General features: G+C 36.0%; 1 protein-coding gene across 2 annotated transcripts in view; it reads right to left on the bottom strand.

Moving 5' to 3' along the window:
* KCTD9 (potassium channel tetramerization domain containing 9) overlaps positions 1-26,179 on the bottom strand; it is a 43,548-nt gene that overhangs the window by 14,568 nt on the left and 2,801 nt on the right. For both annotated transcript variants that reach the window (XM_059372009.1, XM_059372001.1), the window contains exons 2-9: positions 19,380-19,501; positions 16,711-16,754; positions 13,069-13,165; positions 12,162-12,220; positions 11,829-11,957; positions 1,343-1,410; positions 1,160-1,255; positions 100-249 (exon numbers count right to left, since the gene is read on the bottom strand). In XM_059372009.1, the coding sequence (XP_059227992.1) occupies positions 100-249; positions 1,160-1,255; positions 1,343-1,410; positions 11,829-11,957; positions 12,162-12,189 (471 nt within the window). In that variant the 5' untranslated portion in view covers positions 12,190-12,220; positions 13,069-13,165; positions 16,711-16,754; positions 19,380-19,501. The remainder of the gene's footprint in view (positions 1-99; positions 250-1,159; positions 1,256-1,342; positions 1,411-11,828; positions 11,958-12,161; positions 12,221-13,068; positions 13,166-16,710; positions 16,755-19,379; positions 19,502-26,179) is intronic.

Genomic DNA, 26,179 nt, shown 5'->3' on the forward strand with positions numbered 1-26,179 from the left:
CCCCAAATAGAGAGAGAGAGAGAGATCATTTCTGCTTGTTGATACTGTTCAAGAGACTAAACATTTAATTCTCTCTTATAACAAAAAAATGATTCTTACGTCAAGTACTGATCCGGAGAGATCAGCTCTTTCAAGATTTGCACAGCAGAGATTAGCGTGTGCAAGATTGCAGCGGCTTAAATTGGCCATTTTGAAGTTAATGTATCGAAGGTCCAAACGAGAAAGATCAGCACCACTGAAGTTTAAACCCTAAAATTAAGAAAAGACAAACTGTCACAAAATTTAAACCATCTGTTATATTACATTTAATGACTGTAGCTAACCCCAAGTTTCTTAGAAGCAACTGGCAGGTCAGTCATTTGGAGTTTACTAGAAGACATGATCAGATAAAACTTAGATATAAAACCAGCATCCTTAATGGGTTCTTAGAAAAACAACTTTAAATATAACATTAAAATCCAGTCTGGCTATACTTTATGTGCAAACATTTCTTTTTTCTTTTTTCTTTTTTTAAAGATTTATTCATTTATTTGACAGAGATAGACCATAAATATGTAGAGAGGAAGGCAGAGAGAGAGAGACGGAGAAGCAGGCTCCCCACTTTTCAGAGAGCCCGACATGGGGCTCAATCCCAGGACCCCGAGATCATGACCCAGGCCAAAGGCAGAGGCTTAACCCACTGAGCCACCCAGTTGCCCCATGTGCAAAAACTTCTAAAGAACTGTCTCTGTTGGCCATGTAAGTATTAATAGGTATTGTTTATATATTTTTATCTATTTTATAAGTATTCAATAATTCAAGGTAGTTTTATTCTTAAAAAGTAAGTATTGAGATTTATAAAATCTTTAATACATAAAAGTATCTACCACTGACTGGCCATATATAACAAATGTACGAAGAATGGACTTTTTATTTTAATTGCTGCAATTCTGATGAACTATTCAAATTGCCACATGGGGCATATTAGATAATAAAAAAGGCCATTACATCTCTTTTTTTGCTAACCATTTTGGGATTAAATTAATGCTATCACCCATAATTAAACTGTATCTTGCCTGAAAAAGGAACATGAGGGGGAAAAAAAATCCAAGAAAAATGTTAAACTTTACTCACAGCTTTGCTGACACAAATAATTCACATAAAAGTCTGCTTTAATTACCTGGCAACGCAATTCTGATTTGGTTGGAGTGGCTAGCAGAAATCGAACAAATTCCTTTCGAGATATTGGCGAATGATCCTCTGGTGGTTGAGAATTCTTGAAACAGATTATTAAGAAATCAGTGGCGCATTTTGGGAGGCAGCTAAATAACTGTAACACTGGCTAATGTAAAAAGAGCCTTACCTTTATTGCCACTTCCAGGTGTTCAATCAATGAGTCAATACCAAAAAATCTGGCTTCTTCTAACACACCTATCATAATAAAAACGATGTGACTTTTACAGAAAACTATTCATTTTAATATTTGTAAAAAATTCTTTGTTAAATCCTCACAATACAAGTGAAATTTAACAAGCAGGCAATCAATATACAAGAAAAATAACTCAAGTGTAGAACATGTATACAGAATACTTTTAAATATATGTAATATAAAGTTTTTCTACATAGTTTACATTCAGCAAAATAAAAACAGGAAACTAATGAATCAGAATGAAAACCTTCTATATTTCTAAATTTTCTGATAATAGGCCACAGGCAAAACCTCCTAATTTTATGAGTCCCTAAAATAATTGAAATAAGTTTGATTGTGAATCTAATAAATGATTAATTCACCTCATCTTAAACATTTCATTGACTTCTTCAGTGGAGTAGATATGAATGGGTTTGTGACAACTTTCTTTTACTTACTGAATCAGGAAATTATAGAAATGAATAAAAGTATATTAGTTTCAAAATAAAAGAAACAGAATGACTCAGAACACTCTCTGAAGGAGAATCAATTAAAAAAACTATTTCTAGGGGCACCTGCATGGCTCAGTGGGTTAAAGCCTCTGCCTTCAGCTCAGGTCATGATCCCAGGGTCCTGGGATTGAGCCCCACATCTGGCTCTCTGCTCAGCAGGGAACCTGCTTCCCTTCCCTCTCTGCCTGCCTTTCTGTCTACTTGTGATCTCGGTCAAATAAATAAATAAAATAAAATAAAATAAATGATAAAAAAAAACTATTTCTAAATGATAAAAGGGATTTTTATGTATCATTTGCTTGTCTTAACTCGGTTAAAAAAAATCTGTACATTCTCTAGGTGACTTAGTATATATACTGTATATTCTTACATCTATTAAACATCTTCATCAGGATATTTGGGAAGAAAATTAGAATCCATTTTCCTTCAAATGAAGACCTCAGTCATCTAGCTAAGTTTTTTAACTTGTTAAAAAAAATTCCCAAGGATTAGGGATGCCTGGGTGGCTCAGTTGGTTGGACTGCCTTCGGCTCAGGTCATGATCCTGGAGTCCCGGGATCGAGTCCCGCATCGGACTCCCAGTTCCATGGGGAGTCTGCTTCTCTCTCTGACCTTCTCCTCGTTCATGCTCTCTCTCACTGTCTCTCTCTCAAGTAAATAAATAAAATCTTTACCAAAAAAAAAAAATTCCCAAGGATTAGAAATTACAAAGAAAGTTAAGTGACATAGTCTCTTCCTTTGAATAGTTCCAAGCCAATAAGGGTAACTATAGGTAGATATAGGAAGCTCAGCAGTTATCTGGGAAGATTATGATCTTCTCAGGGAAAGCCCATTTCCGCTTCTAATATTCCAGTTGCAAAACAAAGGTCATCTGATGAATAGCACACTACTTAGGCAGCTGTTCTGACATAACAATTTCCAGTCCACGCCAGAGTGGCCTCATCTTTGGATTCCTCATGAAGGGGCAGCCATATTTCCTATCTATCCCTGGTAGACACCCACCATAAAATGAGATTTCTAATGAGTTTCACTCTCAGTGTGCCTAGATCTTCTGAGTCAATCAGAGCCCCCCAAGGAATAGAGTAAGGATTTTTTTCCCCCAACTTTTAGGTTTAGAATCAAAACTTTAAAAATTCCAGAAAAGCCTTATGAACACAGAAGGCACCTATGGGGCATAGTTGAGAAAAGGAAGTAATATTTAGCAAATTTTCTGTCAGCACCAGTAGGAATTAGATTTGAATCCCAGTTCTGCCCCTTACTTCCTTTTTTGCCTTAGAGAAGCTATGTATTCTTTCTCTTAAAGTTCCTGTTTACACTGTGAAATGGTAGTATTATCACTTTCTCCACAAAGCTGACATAAGTATTAAGAGAGATATGCAATAGAATAGGAGGAGCAACTTGGCAGAAGAGTAGGACGCATAAATATCAGGTCCCAGGAGTTAAGCTTAGATAGTTATTGAACCATTTTGAACACCTACAAACTCAATAGGAAATAGAAGAGAGGAAGAGCAGCAATTCTAGGAACAGAAAATCAACCATTTTCTGGAAGGTAGGACATGTGGAGAAGTGATTCCGAGGCAACAGATGGGAAGAGAGAATGTGGGGCATGGAGCCAGCTCACTACAAGAGGTAGAGCAGCAGAGCACAAAATTGGAACTTTCAGTAGTCTTGTCCACTGAGGGACATTGCTCCAGAGGCTAAGTGGGAGCGGAGCCCTCACGGGGACAGTATGGTCTCAGGACCAGTGAGGTCACAAAAAGACCAGGGTACCGGACTGTGACAGAGCCCCAGGTATCGGAGCAGGGAAGCAGGCTAAAGAGCCACGCAGTGGACTCAAGCTTGGGGTTACCTTAAACCATAATCTCCAGCGCAGTCAGGCCACTGCTTTCGGAGCAGGGGCCCCACAAGTAGCAGATCCAGGGAGAACTCCCTCCTTCCTCCTGAGAGGAGCAGCACGGAAGTACACTGCAGAAATCTGCTGGGTTTCTAGACTCCAAACAGGACCATGCACCAGAGACAGAAACGCTCAGTCACAGGCCAGGTGAGCACAGAATGCAGCTGGAGACCACGGAAATGGGAGGGATTGACTGCTTTTCTCTGAGGGTGCACTGAGGGGTGGGGCCCTGAGCTCTCGGCTCCTCCCAGAGATTGGGAGGCCACCATCCTCATTACCGTCCGCCAAAGCTATATGGAAAGTGTTCAGGAAATAAAAGCTCCAGAGACCAAAACCAAGCAGGTTACTTAGCCTGGATCCTGACAAGGACAGTGCAATTCCACCTTGGACAAAGACATTTGGGAATCACTGCAACAGGCCCCTCCCTCAGAAGATCAGCAAGAACATCTAGCTAGGACCAAGTTCACTTATCAATGAGAACTGCAGAACTCCAGAGCTAGGGGAAAGCAACACATGGAATAAATGGCTTTTTCCCCATGATCCTTTACTCTTCCAAAGTTAAATTTTTTTAACCTTTTCTCTTTGGTATTTTAATTTTTTTAAACTATTTTACCTTAACAATACCCTTTTAAAAATCTTTTTAAATTTTCATTGTTATGGGTATATTTTATCCCTTCATTGTAGTTAACCTATTTTTTGTATACAAACAGGTTTTTTTCTTTAAAAATTTGGAATACAATTTCTATTTCTATTAGAAATTGTATTAGAAATTCCAATTAGAAACTGGAATACAATTTCTTCTAAAGGAAATTGGAATACAATTCTTCTAATAGATGAAAATATACCCTAAATCTACTGCATGGCTTTGTTCTAGTCTCCAGCCTGATAACATTCTTTCCTCTTTTTTTCAACCAACTTCTTATCAATGCTTTTTTAGAATCTTTCTAAATTTTCATCTTTACAGTAATATTCCATCCCTTTGACGTGTTTATTTTTAAATATATGTAATTTTCATCTTTACAGTAATATTCCATCCCTTTGATATGTTTACCTTTATTTTAAAATATATGTAAGTTTTTCTTTCTTCAAAGTTTTGGGAGATAGTTTCTTTTAACAGACCAAAATACACTCAAAATCAAGTGTATGGCTCTATTCTATGCACCAGTCTTTTATTTATATATATATATATATATATATATATATATATATATAATATATAAAATATTATATTATATATATGCACACACATATGTATATGTGTGTATACATATATACATGTATATATATACGTAAAATAAAATAAAAATAAAAATTAAAGATATATATTCATATATTTGTTTCTCTCCTTTCTTCTCCCCCTGATTTGGTTAGTATATATTTTTCTCGGGTCATTGTTAACCTCTTAGTATTTGTTCTCTCATTCATCTATTCTTATCTGGATAAAATGACAAGGCTGAAAAACTCACCACAAAAAAAAAGAACAAGAGGAAGTACTGAAGTACTGAAGGCTAGGGACCTAATCAATATGGAAATTAATAATATGTTAGAGCTGGGGTGTCTGGGTGGCTCAGTGGGTTAAAGCTTCTGCCTTCAGCTCAGGTCATGATCCCAGGGTCCTGGGATTGAGCCCCGTATCAGGCTCTCTGCTCAGCAGGGAGCCTGCTTTCCCCCCCTCTCTCTGCTTGCCTCTCTGCCTACTTGTGACCTCTGTCTGTCAAATAAATGAAAACTTAAAAAAAAAAAAAGTGGAAAAATAAAAAAAAGTAAGATAGACCAGAAAGGAACAGAGACTATATACAGTAACAGTTATCTTACAGGCAATACAATGGCACTAAATTCATATCTTTCAATAGTTACCCTGAATGTAAATGGGATAAATGCCCCAATCAAAAGACACAAGGTATCAGAATGGATAAAAAGAACAAGACCCATCAATAAGCTGTCTATAAGAATCTCATTTTAGACCCAAAGACACCTCCAGATTTAAAGTGAGGGAGTGGAAAACAATTTACCATGCTAATAAACATCAAAAGAAAGCTGGGGTGGCAATCCTTAGACTATAATAAGAGATGAGGAAGGATACTATATCATACTTAAAGGGTCTGTTCAACAAAGAGATCTAAAAATTTTAAATATCTATGCCCCTAACATGAGAGCAGCCAGTTATATAAACCAATTAACAACAAACTCAAAGAAACACATCAACAATAATATAATAATAGTAGGGGACTTTAACACCCGCCTTCACTGAAATGGACAGATCATCGAAGCAAAAGATCAACAAGGAAATAAAGGCCTTAAATGACACACTGGACCAGATGAATATCACAGATAAATTCAGAATATTCCATCCCCAAACAACAGAATACACATTCTTCCCTACTGCACATGGAGCATTCTCCGGAATAGATCACATCCTGGGTCACAAATCAGGTCTCAACAGGTACCAGAAGAATGGGATCATTCCCTGCATATTTTCAGACCACAATGCTTTGAAACTAGAACTCAACCACAAGAGAAACGTTGGAAAGAACTCAAATACATGGAGGCTAAAGAGCATCCTACTAAGAATGACTGGGTCAACCAGGAAATGAAAGAAGAATTTTTAAAAATCATGGATATAAATGAAAATGAAAACACAACTGTTCAAATTCTTTGGGACATAGCAAAGGCAGTCCTGAGAGGAAAGTATATAGCAATACAAGCCTTTCTCAAGAAATAAGAAAGGTCTCAAATACACAACCTAACCCTACAACTAAAATACTAAAATAGAGAAAGAACAACAAAGAAACCCTAAACCAAGCAGGAGAAGGGAAATGATAAAGGTCAGAGCAGAAATCAATGAAATAGAAACCAAAAGAACAGTAGAACAAATCAATGAAACTAGGAACTGGTTCTCTGAAAGAATTAACAAGATTGATAAGCCCCTGGCCAGACTTACCAAAAAGGAAAGGAAAAGGACCCAAATTAATAAAATCATGAATGAAAGACTAGAGATCACAACCACTACCAAAGAAATACAAACAATTATAAGAACATATTATGAGCAACTGATGCCAGCAAATTTGACAATCTGGAAGAACTGGATGCATTCCTAGAGATGTATGAACCATCACAACTGAACCAGGAAGAAATAGAAAACCCGAACAGACCCATAACCAGTAAGGAGATTGAAGCAGTCATCAAAAATCTCCCAAAAAACAAGAGCCCAGGACCAGATGACTTCCCAGGGGAATTCTACCAAACATTTAAAGAAGAATTAATACCTATTCTCCTGAAACTGTTCCAAGATATAGAAATGGAAGGAAAACTTCCAAACTCATTTTATGAGGCCAGCATTACCTTCATCCCAAAACTACACAAAGACCCCATCAAAAAAAAGAATTACAGACCAATATCCTTGATGCACACAGATGCAAAAATTCTCACCAAAATATTAGCCATTAGGCTCTAACAGTACATTTAAAAGGATTATTCACCACGACCAAGTGGGATTTATTCCTGGGCTGCAAGTTTCGTTCAACATCGGTAAGTCAATCGATGTGAAGCAATGCATTAATAAAAGAAAGAACAAGAACCATATGATTCTCTCAATAGATACTGAAAAAGCATTAGACAAAGTACAATATCCTTCCTTGATCAAAACTCTTCAAAGTGTAGGGATAGAGAGCACATCCCTCAATATCATCAAATCCATCTAGGAAAAACCCACAGCGAATATCATTCTCAGTGGGGAAAAACTGACAGCTTTGCGGCTAAGATCAGAAACACGGCAGGGATGTCCACTATCACCACTGCTGTTCAACATAGTACTAGAAGTCCTAGCCTTGGCAATCTGACAACAAAAAGAAATAAAAGGCATCTAAATCGGCAAAGAAGAAGTCAAACTCTCACTCTCTGCAGATGATATGATAGTTTATGTGGAAAACCCAAAAAGACTTCACTCCAAAACTGCTAGAACTCATTCAGGAATTCAGTACAGTGTCAAGATATAAAATCAATGCACAGAAATCAGCTACATTTCTATATACCAACAGAAAGACTGAAGACATCCAAAACGATAAGATTCCTAGGAATAAACCTAACCAAAGAGGCAAAGAATCTGTACTCAGGAAACTATAAAGTACTCATGAAAGAAACTGAGGAAGACACAAGAAATAGAAAAATTTTCCATGCTCATGGACTGGAAGAACAAATACTATGAAAATGTTCATTTACCTAAAGCAATCTACAGATTTAATGCAATCCCTATCAAAATACCATCAATTTCTTCAAAGAAATGGGACAAATATTCCTAAAATTTATATGAAACCAGAAAAGACCCCATATAGCCAGAGGAATGTTGAAAAAGAAAACCAAAGTTGGTGGAATCATAATTCTAGACGTCATGCTCTATTACAAAGCTGTAATCATTAAGAAAGTATGGTAGTGGCACAAAAACAGACAAATAGATCAAGGGAACAGAACAGAGAGCCCGGAAATGAACCCTCATCTCTATGTCAACTAATCTTCAACAACAGAGGAAAGAATGTCCAATGGAAAAAAGAGTCTCTTCAACAAATGGTGTTGGAAAAACTGGACAGCCACATGTAGAAGAATGAAACTGGACCAATTCCTTACACCACACACAAAATTAGACTCAAAATGGATGAAAGACCTCAGTGTGAGACAGGAATCCATCAAAATCCTTGAGGAGAACACAGGCAGCAACTCTCTGACCTCAGTCAGCCACAGCTACTTTTCTTAGAAACACTGCCAAAGGCAAGGGAAGCACTGCCAAAGGCAAGGAAGTAAGGGAAGCAAGGGAAGCAAGAACTACTGGGACTTCATCAAGATCAAAAACTTTTGCACAGCAAAGGAAACAGTCAACAAAATCATAAGACAACCAACAGAATGGTAGAAGATATTCTCAAATGATGTATCAGATAAAGGTCTAGTATTCAAAATCTATAAAGAACTTCTCAAACTCAACACCCAAAGAACAAATAATCCAATCAAGAAATGGGCAGAAGACATGAAAAGACATTTCTGCAAAGAAGACATAGAATTGGCCAAAAGACATATGAGAAAGTACTCAACATCACTTGGCATCAGGGATATACAAATTAAAACCACAGTGAGATACCACCTCACACCAGTCAGAATGGCTAAAATTAACAAGTCAGGAAAAGAAAGAAGTGGTGAGGAGGTGGGGAAAGGGGAACCCTCATACAATGTTGGTGGGAATGCAAGCTCGTGCAGCCACTCTGGAAAATAGTATGGAGGTTCCTTAAAAAGTTGAAAATAGAGCTACCCTGTGACCCAGCAATTACATTACTGGGTGTTTACCTTAAAGATACAAACATAATGGTCTAAAGGGGCATGTGCACCCCAATGTTTATAGCAGCAATGTCCACAATAGCCAAACTATGGAAAAGAACCTAGAATGGATAAAGAAGATGTAGTATAGATAGATATATAATGGAATACTATGCAGCCATTAAAAAAATTGAAATCTTGCCATTTGTAACAATGTGGATGGAAATAGAGGGTATTAGGTAAGTGAAATAAGTCAACTGGAGAAACAGTTATCATATGCTTTCTCTGATATGAGGAATTTGAGGTAGGGCGGGGGATCGTTGGGGGTAGGGAGGGAAGGAATGAAACAAGATGGGATGGAGAGGGAGATAAACCATGAGAGACTCTTAATCTCACGAAAGAAACTGAGGGTGCTGGGGTGGTGGGTGGTAGGGACAGGATGGCTGGGTTATGGACATGGGGGTGGTATGTGCTATGGTGAGTGTTGTGAAATGTGTCAGTCTGATCTGATGATTCACAGACCTGTACCTGTGGGGCAAAAAATACATTCTATGTTAATTTAAAAAAAAAAAGTGATATGCAATATATAATTAGGTATAATGCGTGGCACTTGGTAGGCAAATGATCACCTTGATCATTATTAAATTGTATGTTTCCTGACATTTACGACAATTCTCTTTTTACTGTATCAAACTGGGGTTCAGAAAATTTATGTGACTTCAGACCAAATTTATGTGTTCAGAAATTTATGTGACTTCAAGGAAATAAAATATTGCAATGCAAGAAAAGCTTTCACGTTAGAGAATAATTGAAGTCAATAAGTCAAGGAAAGGAATGGTAATTTAAAGCAGAAAATGAGGGGTGCCTGGGTGGCTCAGTCAGTTAAGTTCAGTTAAGTTCAGGTCATGATCTCAAGGTCCTGGGATGGAGCCCTGTGCTGGGCTCCTTGCTCAGTGGACAGTCTGCTTTTCTTCCTCTCTTCATCCCTCTTCCCTACTCGTGCTCTCTCTCTCTTAAATAAGTAAAATATTTTTAAAAAATCAGAAAAAGAAGGTTTTGAAGATAAATGGTAGCAGAATAGGACAACATGATTCACTGGAAAAAGTGAAGGTCATTAAAGGCAGAAAACAAATAATGAAAGTAAGGAAAAAATATATTCACTGATGAAAGCAGAAATTAGGAAGAGTAAGAAATAAGGTCATTTAAATAAATAGAGGTAGAAGGGAAATAAGTCAGTGTGGATTATTGTAAAGCATATAATCAGTTGGGCAACCTATAAATGTTATAAAGAGTCTGGCTAGATTTTGTACTAATTAGAAGTAGTAACGCTTTATAAAATGAATCCAGTACAGAGCTCTGCTTGCTGAACAACTGAATAAATACAACAATGGCTGAGAAACCTGAAAAAGGAACAAGCATAGTTTGGCAATAGCTGAAGTCTGGGATAGCATGGATATGTATTTCTGATGTTCTTTCCCAGGTGGGGAGGATATGAAAGGCTATCAGCGATATAGAGAAAAATTAAACTAGGAAGCATCGAAGAGCCCATAGGATGCACAGTGAAGTTTAAGTGTCCTCAGAAAAAAGTGGCCACCAGAATGTAAGCAGGAGTGGTCTAGCTGCTGAAAAGCAAAGGGCTGTACAACAGAGGACCATTGCTTATTTGTCTAATGATAATTTCTGCAGAATGACTAAAATGAAAATAGGTTTTACATGGTTTTAAGCAACAGTTGGTAGGTAAAAAAAATAAGAAAGCAACAAAGAATTTGTAATGAATAGGTATGACACTAGATGAAAGGTCAAATAAGGCCATTTTTTTGCAATGGGTAAGCTTTAAAGGCAATGCAGACTTTAATACAGAAACAATGAAAGTTACTGAATGTTATTTATCATACTCCAGAGATTGTTAAATTAGCTCCTTTGCCTCACCACCAGCCCAGGTTGATTCTGATGTTTTTGGCTTATAGTATTTTCAAAACAAGAAGATTTCACATAAAATTTTAGATTTCTATCTTTTCTTTAAAAATCAAGGCTCTGACACCCTATGTCCACACACCTACATGGCAACAAACTGTGGAAGCTAACTAGGAATGTGCACTCAAGTTCACCACCCCTCCACTCATCAAGTCACACCAAATTTAGTCAGGTAGAGGTCCATGAGCTTTGAAGATGCTTGTACTGCTTTATAAAGGATCTGGCTGACATCATCTCTATGATGTGAAAATCCTGTGATGTAGTCAGGGATGAGCATATTTTTAATACTCTATTTTCAAAGTAGACTCAAGAGAGAATTCCCCCAAGTTAAACTTCTAGTAAGTTGTAGAATTGAGATTCTAATCCAGTCTTACGATTCTGAAGATAATTTCCCCTTTTGATGACCCTATGTCTCAACATGATGGGAAGGTGCATAACTTGAAGTGAAGTCACAGTCACAATTTGATTAAAAACAACAAAATCGCTTAAAGTCCCTTGTGATAAAATCTAAATCTCTTTAGAATCTAAAATCAAAATTTATGGGTTAGACATATACCCATATACACAAAGACTGTATCTGTGCCTACATCTATTTCCATACCTATATATACTCATATATATAAAAAAAAATTTAGCTTTAAAAGTGAAAAAGATATACTTTCACTTTATGAAAATATATTATGTTACTAATATTACTCTGCAAGTGGAAACAAAATTTAAAAATCCCAACTTTACAAAAATGTGAGGAATCATAAAAACTCACCCAATAAATTAATGCCATCATTTACAATGAGCTGTCCATGACGCAAGTAGTTCAAAATGGGTTCAAAGTACTCAGGACTTCGGTCAATTAAGAAAGCTCCTCTATGATCTTGCTTATTTCCCCAGACACCTGTGTCACCATTATAGTGAAGAGTACCCCCCCATGAACAAGAAACAAAGTTAGAAATTTAGGAAGAAAAACTGTGTAACATACTAGTAAGTTTTCACTCGTGTAAAAATTATTGGTATCATTAAAAAGTACAGAAGGACAGAGTTAAGCCAATACAGCTATAAAGAGGTCTCACAAAATGTGAAAACAATGTGTTGCACTCACCTTTGTCTTTAAACATGTGCGCCAGCATACTGTCAGGTTCTTTATTCACTAAAGTGCTCCTAAGAATTCAGGGAAAAAAATTGATTTCTCCATTTGTCTTTATAAACAAACAGATAAGTCAAGAGTATACTTGATCCCAGCTGCTCTCTCAAAAAGATGCATGCTATAACCTGGTAGGAGTGATGCTGGGAAAAAAAATGTGCAATAAGTTGCCACTTGTCAAAATCCTTTCTAATCTGGCATTTCCTTTGATTCAAATAGTTTTAGGTTCCTTTAACTTAAATACTAATTTATCCTTCTAGCAAGCTATTATATCACAATATTCTTGACCTAAACTTGCCTTGTTCTTACCCCTTTAACATACGCAGTTGTAGTTGCTACAAATTTCAATACTGTTCATTTTTACTTGTGTCACATGTTTATTACCTGACATCTAAAAAACCTGTTCTAAAACCCTAAAATACTTGATACCTAAAAAGCATGTTCATGCCTTTCATGCTTTCTTTGGAAGGACCTGTGAATCATTCTCCTACGCTTTAAAAAAACTTTCTAAAAAATGGTTTAAGATCACAAGGTACTACAGTCTTTTCTAAGGAAATCATCAAAACTGAAGGAAAGGGGGCGCCTGGGTGGCTCAGTGGGTTAAGCCGCTGCCTTCGGCTCAGGTCATGATCTCAGGGTCCTGGGATCGAGTCCCACATCGGGCTCTCTGCTCGGCAGGGAGCCTGCTTCCCTCTCTCTCTCTCTGCCTGCCTCTCAGTGTACTTGTAATTTCTCTCTGTCAAGTAAATAAATAAAATCTTTAAAAAAAAAAAAAAAAAAAAAAAAAAAAAAAAACTGAAGGAAAGAACAAATACTACATAGTGTCCTCAAACACACACCTGTGCACACATTCACATGCACCTACCGTGTAGTTGTAAAGTACCGCCCTCCAACATTTAAGGTTAGCCAGTCTGTGTGAGATCCTGACAACCCTTCAGGTAGTTTAGAATCTGTCTGAGGATCTAGAAATGACATGTAGAAAACAATAAAAAAGGTATGATTGAGTTAATGGGGAAGGTGGCAATAAGCTTCAACTTTGAAAGGAAAAACATACCTAAAAGCTTAACAGAGCTACTAGCGATGCATTGATAGCATTTAAGACAAAACTGATAAGGTAATCCCACAGATACAAGAGCACCACAGTATTAGCGTCTTTGAAGGAAGAAGCTGACAGAAACAACAGGTTAGGTGATGAACCTAAGAATTTCAAAGTAATCCATACTCACTTCAAAGTTTGGCAAATCTATTTGAGAATAGCAGACTGAAAGTGGAAGGGGTATGTTCAATCTATGGGTGGATGAAGCAAGTAGTTTGCAGTAAGATCTGAGGAGGCTATAAATGAACCTCAAAACCCACCAGCCAAAACTCCCTTCTAGGACAAAGCCCAATACACCAAGGATAAGACGCTGGAAAAAGAACCCAAGCTGAACAGAACAAAGACAGAGACAAAAGAGAAGGGAGTCCAAATAAAAGTTAAAAAGGTTTAAAACAGCCAGAATACATCAGAAGGTGACTTACATATTTTTTAATATGTCACACAAATAATAGAAAAGTGAACTTCAGAGCCATGAAATTAGAAAACCTTCCCTAAGTTAGCTTTCCCTTCTCAAGTTAAAGAAAACAATTTCACGTTAAATGGGCAACAGAAAATCTCATACAAAAATTTTCAAAGAATAAGAATTACATCCCTATAGACAATGAAAATGTGCCAGAAAGAAATGCCCCCAAAATAGATAAAAACTATTACCAAATATTCCAAACATGCTAAAAGTAGTAAATAGTATAAAATATGAAAAGAACATAACCCAGAATTACAAAATTCACCAATGAAGTGAGAGAACTCAGAGGAGAGAATGAGAACTATGAAGAAAACCTAATTCGGGGCACCTGGGTGGTTAAGTGGGTTAAAGCCTCTGCCTACGGCTCAGGTCATGATCCCAGGGTCCTGGGATCGAGCCCTGCATCAGGCTCTCTGCTCAGCAGGGAGCCTGCTTCCCTTCCTCTCTCTCTGCCTGTCTCTCTGCCTACTTGTGATCTGTCAAATAAGTAAATAAAATCTTAAAAAAAAAAAAGAAAAAAAAAAAAAACCCAAACCTAATTCAGAAATGAAACTACACTAGAAGCAGCACAGGAGAGAATAAACAGGTAATACCTTAAAGGAAAGAAAAGATGAAAAAGAGAAAAACTTTTAAAATAATAAGAAATGAAGGAAGAGATGAAAAGGAGTGCAGAGAAAATTTCCGATATAGAAGACAGGTGTAGAATATCCAACATACAAACAATAGGAGTACTGAAAGAAAATTAAAGCAGGGAGACAAAAGAAATGCATAATTTAGAATTCAAGGAAACTTTTCTGAAATCAAAAGAAGATTTGAAAGTACATATTGACAAGGTCCACCACTTATCAGACAGAGAGAATCAGCTCAGAATACTCAGAAAAAGTCTACCAAAATTACTGTTCTTTAAAGAAAGAGAATAATCCTTTGAGTGACCTAGGAAAAATAATCATTATTAATAATATTTTTTGGACATGAACATTTTATGCCAGAATAAGACAGACTACAACATATTTAAGATATCTGAAGAAAGAAAATATGAACCAAGGGTTTTTTTTTTTAACAGCTTAGTTGAGAGATAACTGATACACAATAAAACATACATCATTAAAGTTTTCAATTTGTTCAGTTTTGACATATGATTTTATATCTAGTCAAAGTGATTGTCAAAAATAGAAGCCACAAACTGTTATTAACATGTGAGATGTCAGAGAACATTGTTCTTCTTGGAAGTTCTTTGTAAAGAATCTATTAGAGTTTCAGACAACCACTGGAGGCATCAACATAAGGATTGGGGGTGAGCATTAAATACATTTGAAAGAGTAAAGCTAAGTGACAGTTTTAAGAGAGAGTATAGTCTATAATGGCTATGTAAGCTGATAATGTAGAAACAATAAAATTATTTTTTAATGAAGGAAAGAAAGGAATGAGCATTTGCAAAAAAATGTTTAACTGTCTTTAGGATTCATATTGGTACTGAAACTATTGGAATTGATACTGACACTTTTATGTGTGTTTTGTGTGGGATGAAATGAGTACTTATGTGACATAATTCTATCATTCCCTACAGTCCCCCAAGCCAGAATTATTGATATGGATATAAGGAGACATAGGTGTAAGACAGAAAAGGTTAAATAAAAATCTTAACAATCCTGATTATAAACCAAAGTGTGAGTGAGTATGAACCCAGGAGAAATTCTACCTCTTATAATGCCATATATTATATAAACTTTCTTATCATATGTTACACATAAATTGCATTTCTAGCTAGCTATGTATTTTCAACTCTGTCTACCAAAAAGCCTAGTAAAAATAATGAACCCAGTGGCAAAGAGCCTGTCTGACACCCAGACTGTGTTTTGAAATGACATTTCCTACTAAAAGACATTAAGGCTTATTGTAAAACATATTGATCTGGGTCTGCAACAGAAGTATAAGATGAATGCCTTGTTATTCCAGATAGTAAGGAAGCTATAAAAGACCAATAGGGTTTTAATAAAAGGAGTTGAAGAGGTTTCCACCAGTCAAATGTAAAACAATGTAAGCATCCATAAACGCAAAGCATGAAAACATACCAAATATTTTTAAATCCAGAAGTTCATAATGGTAAGACAAAAACATTATTTGATTACTTTTTGTTTGTATGTGTACAATGAACCAATTAAGTGACCACTGCCTGCTAAATACTTTGTTAAGCTAATGGATAAAAGATGTGGAAAAATTTGTGCTCATCGTCTTAAGATAAAGACAGAGAAGAGAATGTACTTACTTCTAATTTGGCAACTGCCTGTGTGATGATCCTAAGAATTCCCTCTGCTCACCAAATACAATTACTGTCATGGCTTACACAAATCATTAAATATTCAGGGTCAGATTGTATGGACCTAAATATATCAAATACTCATTAAAGAACAGTGATGTTATTTAAGCCTTAGGCTCTTTTTCTTGAGATGCACAATTGTATAAGCTTTCTTCCAAATCAAAAAGTAGCCTATGTGTTTGTGTATGTGGTTGATATTAAGTCATTTTGACTGATCTGATATGGCCACTGTGAATGACTGTCAAATGCTAACTTATGCAAGCAGTGCACACTCAAAATTCTATAACCTAACACTTACAGGAATTGGGACAATTACTCTCAAGGAGAACATATCAGAAAAAAGTTGTATTTTCACAATCAAAATGACCTTACCATGTCATTTTTGATGAACCTATGCAATTTCAGTGCAGTTTAAAGGCATGTAAAAGATGAGGTATCCACACTAAAATATGATAATATAATTCAAATTAAAACTTTACTTCAACACACACCCAATTTAGAATAAAAAAAGGTATGAAGATCTGAATGCTGCCATGAGATCCTTTTCAATTAAGCTTAGTAAGTGCATGTAAAATATTTGCCATCTTTTTCATTTTGGCAGATAAAATTGGCTTGTAAGGAAGTCACTTACCAATAAATGGTTCTCCTTCACACACAAACAAAACATCATCATCCCTGGGAAAATCAAAATTTAAAAGCCACCATCAAAATCCAGAAATCACATTAATTATCAGTTGACTAGAGGACCTATACCTTAGAATTATGTAGAAGACAGGTTTTGCTATCAGTCTATATTGCAAAGAAACTAAGTTTCAGTGCTTTGCTTAACTTCTTGATTTAAGGGTCTTTAAATTTAAATTCAAATAGGGTCCTGCACATGGAAGAACTTTTAAAATGGTAAAAACAAAACAAAACCCACTATGCAAATCCTGTGAACTCACAGCTTTCTTATCAACTGGAGAACATATTCTCATGCTCAAGGGATATGATTAAAGGCACTGCCAACTCTTCTTTTTTTACTTTAATTCTATAACCCTAAATAAATTATTGGGTTTTTCTTCTAAATCATCAGCTGCTCTGTGCTCTGGAAATGAAAATACATTTTTATGTTACATCTAGGAAGAATAAAATTGCAATCAGAACTCTGCTATAAAAACTCATTAACACCCACCACACACCCAAAGGTAAAATGATTGCATATAATCCAAAATTCTAGATTATCAGTGCATATTCTCCTCCCCTACCTCAAAATATCTATTTGCGCAAATAAATGATTAGAGATTATACTGTGAGCCACCAGTTCTTAATCAAGTAGATATTTTCTAGTTCAGAAGGCTTCAGTTCTGACCTTCTATGTTGCAGAAATTTTTATTTCCTATAAGGCATCACAGGAATACACTAAATGTTTCTTAGAGGCAGCATCTGGGTTAAGGAGAAATTTAGCTTGATGCAAATCATCCAACAATGAGACTCAATTATCTATCAAAACAGAAAGAAGCTGGGAGACAGATGTTGAAAAATTTAGAAATTCTAATTGATTTGGATTTTAAAGCTCTATCTTTTAAGTCTACAATCTCTTCTACTTAATCACTATGCCAATTAACTTAAGACTAGTATGAACATCTGTTTTCTTCTCATTAACAAAAATCAACTGCTAAACGGTGTGACCCAGGTAAGACATTGAACTTCTCAGATGTTTAGTTTCCTCATTTATAAAATGAAGAGATTAGAAGCGATTACCTTCAAAAGCAGTATATTATGTTGAAAGGTCATTCTGACCGGAGTTTAAATGAAAACTAAACTTTGAATTAGCTTTGTATTTTTGCACTGTAATTCAGCGCATCATTATCTTCATACCATCATTTTGAAAAATCCCATGTCTTGCCAATTAAATGGAAGTGACTTGGGCAGAGTCAGTACTTAGCATTCATTCCTATTTTCTTTCTCAAGTCTCTTCTTGCTTCAAAATTCTATGATCCTACGAGGATGGAATGAGGTAAACTAATCTGTTTTAAGGAGACATATCTGCCTGGGATATTTAAAAACAAAACAAAACCGAACCAAAAAAAAAATCACTATGGTGGTGATCACTGGTGAGTTAACCCTACTTAAAGCTCTACTTTATTTAGCAAGTTTTTACCAAAGTAGGTCCTTGTAAGGTTTATGAAATTCAAAGCATTCTTAGGAAATGAACTAAACAATAAGCAGGAGCATATAAAATTAAAGAGATCAATCAGATTTCTAACATTAAAAAAATGCATGTCTTCAGAGTCAAAAGTTCTAGGCATCTGAATTTTGAAACATGCTAACGGGGTATTAGCCAAACCCAAATTATAAGCCAGTGGGAAAAGAAGTAGAAAAGATGTGGTGAGGGGTGCCTGGGTGGCTAAGATGGGTAGGTGTCCCTTTGGCTCAGATCATGATCTCCAGGTCCTGGGACTGAACCTCACATCAGGTTCCAGGCTGCCTCAGTGGGGAGCCTGCTTCTCTTCTCTCTCTCTCTGCCTCTCCTGCTGTTTGTGTACTCTCTCTCTCAAATGAATAAATAAATTTTTTTTTAAAATGTGGTGAAATTAACAACTAGAAAACACTGGGCAAATTGGTCATTTGACAAATTGATTTTTTTTTTTTTTTTTAAAGATTTTATTTATTTATTTGACAGAGATCACAAGTAGGGAGAGAGGCAGGCAGAGAGAGAGGAGGAAGCAGGCTCCCTGCTGAGCAGAGAGCCCGATGCGGGGCTCGATCCCAGGACCTTGGGATCATGACCTGAGCCGAAGGCAGAGGCTTTAACCCACTGAGCCACCCAGGCGCCCCGACAAATTGATTTTTGATGAACTGTGTAAATTAGTCATTTAGCAAACTGGCCTGATTTGCTGTGAGGACTATTTGTGTAACAAGTAGAGAAGGATCAACATTTTAAATTTATCTTACAAAAACACAGGTTCAGAGGCAATCAAGTCATGAGTTAATGTAAGTACATCAATTCTGTAATACCAAAATAAATTTTGACACCCCTCCTGAATTGCATATCCTATTAGATCCACCTCTAGCAACAGAAAGAAAAAAATTCCATGTATGAAATATGCAGAAAGACTATCAGAATACTGGAATGTACTGAGGATCTTCTACCATATAGTATTAGTCTAAATTACTTAAATTCTAAAGAGCAAATTTTAGGCAATCATTTGCCAAAATTCTGTATTCTTACCAGTAATTAAACTACTGCCTAAGGGAAACAGCAGAGCACCAAGATGCTGAGGGAACACTGTAGACAGCTTATAAGAAGGTGAAGGTTACCTGATCAAAGCAATATCATCGATTAGTCCACCTTTCCCATTATACACACTGGTGGCTTTTATGCCGAGTTTACTGCTGGCCACAGAAAGCAAATCAGATAAAGTTCCATACACAGCGACCACCTGTGAACACACCAGATTAATTTGGACAACTTATATAATGAATTTCATTATTTACAAATTATAAACCACCATACTATAAACAGGACTAAAAATCAGACTATCAATAAAAGGAGATCTTGAGAGGTTCATATATCTAATATTGCTGAGATCCAAAATTAGAGTGTAAGAAATCATCTCTGCATGAAAATAGTCTACTATCTTATGTATGTTAAATAACACTCTAGTTCTGAAGACAGACCCACACCTGCATGTAGATTCTGACATCCTCTAGCTGTCGACATGAGACAAATTAACTTCTTCATGCTTCTGTTGCTTTAACCAAAAGGGAATAAAAGTCACACCAACATCAGATCATGAGGATGAAATGAGTTACTGCATGGTATGAGCTTAGCCAAGTGCCTGAGACCTCTGTAATGTTGCTTTTATGTTATTCCTTTGTTATAGGAATGGTTTATTTTAAAAATAGGAATATTTACTGTTTATGATACCATTCACTACATCAATCACCATGTGAAAGGTAACAACTTCCCACTTCATTTAATTCTTCAGTAACTACTGATATTATAAAAGCCAGATTTTAGCTAATTCTAAATACAGCCAACAGCTGGGACACAGTGAATTGTTCTCTTCTGCTTTACATCAGGCACAGTCTGATAGATGTAGGAGCAATGCAAATGCATAGGTGGGGAGGCTGAGAATCTCTACATGTAGTTAAGTTGTTTTTGCTACAATATAATTTTAACTATGGGCTCCCAGTGACTGATTTGTATAGCATTACCATTATCAGTTAGGATCACTGAAAATTAAGAATAAAACATAGATGAGGGGCTGAACATGAAGAATGAACAGCCAATCAACTTCCCACAGGATACTAGATCAAAGTGCCTTATGAAATAAGAAACAAGGCTGATCCTTTGTTTACCAGTGACTGGAGTTTAGGAGACCCTGAAGTTTCAGTTAAATAAATGCAATGAATAGCAGGGTATAGAGGGAATTGTTTGCCAATAAGGAAGTGTGCAATCTTCATGGCAGAGTACCCAGATTCCCAACTGTCTTCTCTTGGTTAATAAAGATGAAAGGACAGATAACTATAGCAAGCTGGTGAATTCTAGGGAAGAGTTGTAGGCAAGCACAATTTTAATGGGATGTAGGTGGATTAAAAGTCATACACAATCCAACTGTCCTTAACAGATGACTGGATAAACAAAATGCGGTAAATACACACAATGGAATATTATCCAGCTATTCAAAGGAATGAAATTCTGATATATGCTACAATATATATGAATCCTGAAGCCATATGCTAACTAAGCCAGACACATAAAAGGGCAAATATTATGTGATCCCACTTATATGACATAGGCAAATTCATAGAGGCAGAAAGTAGAATAAAGATTACCAGGGGAGAGGGTGAATTGGAAAGTCATTGTTTGTATGTAGTTTCTACTAGGTATGATAAAAAAGTTCTGGAAGTAGGGGTGAATGTACTTAATGCCAATGAACTATATGCTTAAAAATGGCTAAAATGGTAACTTTTATGTTATGTATATCTTGCCATGGTTTCGAAAAAAATAATGGAAAGCACTTGGCAGTGTCTCAACACAGCAGACATGCCATACATAACTGAAACCTGAATAAAATGTGTCTCCTTTATTTCCTATCATTTTTTCGCCTCTGTAATAGAGCCTGGAATTCTGTTACTGCAGATACATGTTCCTGGGAGAAAAGGAAGAGAAAAAACATAAGGCATTACGTGCAGCAAACCCATCTGGGCAGAGAAAGGGTGTGGAGAGAAAACTGAAAAGAATCAAAAGCATAGAAGCCCAAGAGACTGACCAAAGCAAATGTAGGATCAACTTTTACAGCCTGGAAACTGCCAGGGGAGAGTAAGAAAATCCTTTCCAATTTCAGCATTCTTTTCATAGTTGCCATTATGTAAGAAGTTTTTAATTGACCTTTGCTTCTTATATATCTTTACATGGCTTTAGTTGATTTGACATTATCCTCTCCTTGCTAGATAGAACATCAACTTTCTCCCCCAACATTTCTTTTCACTCCTCTCCCTCAACCAGCCCTATCACAAAATGGAGGAAAATTTAATGTATTGATGTTATGCAACTCACACTTTCCTCTAAATGAAATAATCAAAAGGCTAGCAATTAGAGAAAGTAGTAGTGAAATTATTGCAAGAAATCTCACAGTTCTGTAGATTTGAAAACTGCTCTCAAGTTGGGCTACCACTCTTATTTTTCATTTGGAGGGCATTTTTGGCATTTGTTTTTTAATTAGATCACTTTAGCTTTACTTTCTTAAGCATACTAACAAATAAGATGGAATTATATTGTAAACATATATTTGAAATCTGTCTTTCATATGAACCAATCAGAATATCTAATTTAAAAATATATAAGTACCAACATAAAAATGTGATAGGCTTGGAAAACATTTTAAGTTGATAAGAAAGTCTCCAATAGACTGGCTCATGTACCTTTCCTTATGTAACAGCTTTGTTGGGGAGAAAGTAGCAATGAAAATCCTGTATATCATAGATATGAGCTTTGTTATACACTAAGCTTATTTTAGTCCTCAGAGAGGCCAAGCATTTATAAAATGATCATGCTAAGAATGGTTATTTGCTTTCTGTGTGGTATGCTCCCCAGGGTGGACCTGGAGTTCCCAAGTTACTGGGATTATCCACTTTAATAAATAAGGCACTATACTTAGAATGGAAACATTCTATGGAGTAAATTGAGAAGTGCTTCTAGTTAAGTTAATGATCACCATATTATGCTACTATTTAACTTAATCCTTTCTAAATTTCAGACCCCAAGACAAGTGAAAGCCATATACCAACTGGGAAAGCCAATGTTATACTGTGTCTAGGAGGGCATATCAGTTTAGTGAGTTTTAATTTGCCTTTAAACACCATTTTCAAATTGTAACCTATGTTATTCAAATTTAAAAATTACATAAAATGTACATAAAGCATTTTTCTTTATGCTCATATTATCTATTAACTAATATACTATCAAAAAATACTTATTCAATTTATGCAGGCTGATTTATTCAACCAAACCATCAATCACAATTACCAAACACAGAATTCAATTTACTCTACCTACACTTTTAGTTCAATACTAAAATGGGGGGGGGGCAGTTTTTATTTAAATTTCAGTTAGTTAACAGTTTAACATTAGTTTCAGGTGTTTGACAGAGTGATTCAATACTTGCATACAACACCTGGTGCTTATCATAAGTGTACTCCTTCATCCCCATCCCCTATTTCACACATCCCCCCAATCCTGCCTCCCCTCTGATAACCATCAGTTTGTTCTCTATAGTTAAGTTTGTTTCTTGGTTTGCTTCTCTTTTTCCCCTTTCCTCTTTGTCTTGTTTCTTAAATTCCACATATTTTAAAGTTATTTTGTTCCTAAAAAAGAGAACATAACCTTAGGTCAAGAAGGCAAATATTAAAATATTAAATATTGAAAAGTATTGAGAATATTAAGCATTGAGGAGGATGTGGATCAGTGGGAAGGTTTATGCAATGCTGGTGGGATATAAAATTATTGCAATAACTCTGAAAAACAATTTGGCATTTAAAAAAATTAAGCATTCATATACCTAACACCCAACACAGTTGACTCTTGAACAATGCAGGGTTTTGGGGCACCAACTCCCCCTCTCCTGTGTAGAGGATGTGTAAAATCCACATAGAACTTCTGACTCTTCGAACACTTTACTAATAGCCGACTATTGACCAGAAGTCATACCAATAACATAGTCAATTAACACATAATGTTTAAGTTATGTTACTCTATTTTTATATCAAAGTGTGCTAGAGAAAATATATTCATAGTACTATACGTTATTTATAAAAAAAAAAAAATCTACACATAAGTGGACCTGTGCAGTTCAAATGCATATTGTTGAAGGGTCAACTGTTAGTACAACTTATATTCACAGAGCATTGGTTCTCAAAAATGTGTTCCCTAGGGGTGCCTGGGTGGCTTAGTAGGCTAAGCAGCTGCCATCACCTTGGGTCATGGTCCTGGAGTACTGGGATCTAGGATGGAGCCCCAACAGAGCAAAGGGTAGGAGAGTGGAGCCAGATTCTTCCTCTGCCCTTCCCCCTGCTCATGTTTTCTCTCTTTCTCTCAAATAAATAAAATCTTAAAAAAAAAAAAAAAAGGGTGGTCCCTAATTGGCAGCATTAGACTCACCTTAAAAATATGTTAGAAATTCAAATTCTTAGCCCCACCCTAGATCTACTGAATCTGAAGCACTGAGGATGGAACCCAGCAATGTGTTTTCTCCATTCTTCAACGAATCCCAATGCATGCTAAAGTTTGCCATCCACTGCCCTAGAAAAATGCTGGCATGTGTGCACCAGGATACCTACACAGGAATATTCATGGCAACACTGTTAATTTAATAGCAAAATATAAAGAAAAGAACAACCCAAATGTCCACTGACAGGAGGATGGATAAAATGGGATAGTGCTTGTAATCAATGGACTATTATAAACCACAAAAATAACTAATCTATGTGTAACATTATGGATATAATCTTAGAAATATTATTGAATGAAAATATATTGAAATGAAAAATATAAGTCCAAAGATATTACATATGACATCTATTTAGGATATGTCCCAAAGATGACAAATATACAGTTCAGTTATATATAGCTATACAGATCAGTTATATCTATTAAAGATGTATATAGCAAATTTAAAAATATATATATAACTATCTATAACTGAACTACTAAAGACACAGAGCAAAGGGAAATACAGCATTCATGAAATTAGCTGACTTCACAGAGAAGCAGGGGGATAGGAAAGTGAATAAGCACATTAAGTTTTGGTAATATATTTTTTCTTATGTTGTGTGGCAGGTTTACTGATATTTGGTATGTTATTTTCCTCTTAAGTATTATGCATATTAATATTCTTTATATGTATCAAATGTATTTTTTAAATGTTTTAAAGCTGAAGAGCAAAGTTCTTAATGTTTAGATCTCAATAGGCAAAGATCACATAGATTTCATCTTTCTTCAACTTAATATAATGGATTTAAATCTGGATACTTTATATTAACAACATTTCTGACCTAATATCAAAGCCAGAAGAAAACACTTATGTCCTGGATAAAGAGTGTAAACATCAGTATAGAAGACCTATCTCACATCCCATTATGTCTGCAGTGAGCTGGCATGGTTCCTTGTACAAGATGGTACTCAGTAAGTTCTGGCTGAAAAAATAAGATATAAAAAGGTCTGTGACTTGCACAGCCTATTACTAAATATTCTGAAGTTAAAGCAACTCTTGTTCAAAATTTACAGAAATTTTGAGCTGACATTAGTTATTCAGAAGCCACTTACAACATTCAGATGTCTGAGTCCTCATTTCAAATTCCTTAATGCTATTTACAGAGAATATTAAAAAGAGAAAAATGGGAATTCTGAGGCATATGGAGAAAGGATGAGAGGATACACTGATCCTTTTGGAGCAACTAAAAAAAAAACAAATTTGAAGATCCCAATTTTTTAGAAGTATGGCCTTCAAACATTTTTGATTATGTACCCCATCAGTAAAACATTTTTGGGCATGTGCTCAAACATTTGTATTGTATATTGATTTACTTATATATAAAGTTTATGCCACGGTCAGAAAAAACACATGATTTCCCAAATGAGGATCTTTATTGACTTTCAATATGCTGCTGGCTGGTAAGTATCCCCTAAATATCATTAAATTTAGGGAAATCATGCCAAAATGTAAAATTGATTTTTAACACTGAAAACAAACAAGAAAGGAAAAGAAAAACATCTTATTGTCTTCATATACTGGAAAATATTTTTAAACATCTTGCTAATTAGGGTGACCTCATCTCATCATCAGCTTAAGTTTCAAAGAACAATATACACTTAGGGAGTGGCTTACAGTTAAAAACAGCTACTAATTAGGACTTTAAATAGTCTTCTTAAAATTCAGCCCTTTTGGGGGTGCCTGGGTGGTCTAGTCAGTTGAGCATTCAACTCTTGGTTTTGGATTAGGTCATGATCTCAGGATCATGGGACTTAGCCCTAATTCGTGCTCTGGCACTCCGTGGGGGGTCTGCTTGAAAGATTCTCTCCCTCTGCCTCTCCCCCCACTCGCACACGTGCATGAGCGCCCTCACATAAATAGGTAAATCTTTAAAAAACAAAACAAAACAAAACCAAACAAAAACCAACCCTGACAACTTTGGACTTCTTAGGTTCAGAGATTTTTTTTTTTTTTTTTCTTTTCCAAATCTCATGGTTTATATTTGGAGAAGTGGTAGCTCTGCCATCTTCTCATTGCTTACTTGTGTTCAGGTAAGTCTTCAGTCTGCAGCTTTGAAGGAATCTTTTAAAGTCACTTGGCATTTTGGTGAAGGTTAATTTAGTTAAAACTGGATAATGCAGGGCGCCTGGGTGGCTCAGTGGGTTAAAGCCCCTGCATTCAGCTCAGGTCATGATCCCAGGGTCCTGGGATTGAGCCCCACATCAGGCTCTCTGCTTGGTGGGGAGCCTGCTTTCCTTCCTCTCTCTGCCTGCCTCTCTGCCTGCTTGTGATCTCTGTCAAATAGATAAATAAAATCTTAAAAAACAAACAAAAAACCTGGATAATGCAATCTTAACCTGCACT

The sequence above is a fragment of the Mustela nigripes genome, chromosome 1 (genome assembly GCF_022355385.1).
Source record: "Mustela nigripes isolate SB6536 chromosome 1, MUSNIG.SB6536, whole genome shotgun sequence".
Taxonomy (NCBI): Eukaryota; Metazoa; Chordata; class Mammalia; order Carnivora; family Mustelidae; genus Mustela; species Mustela nigripes.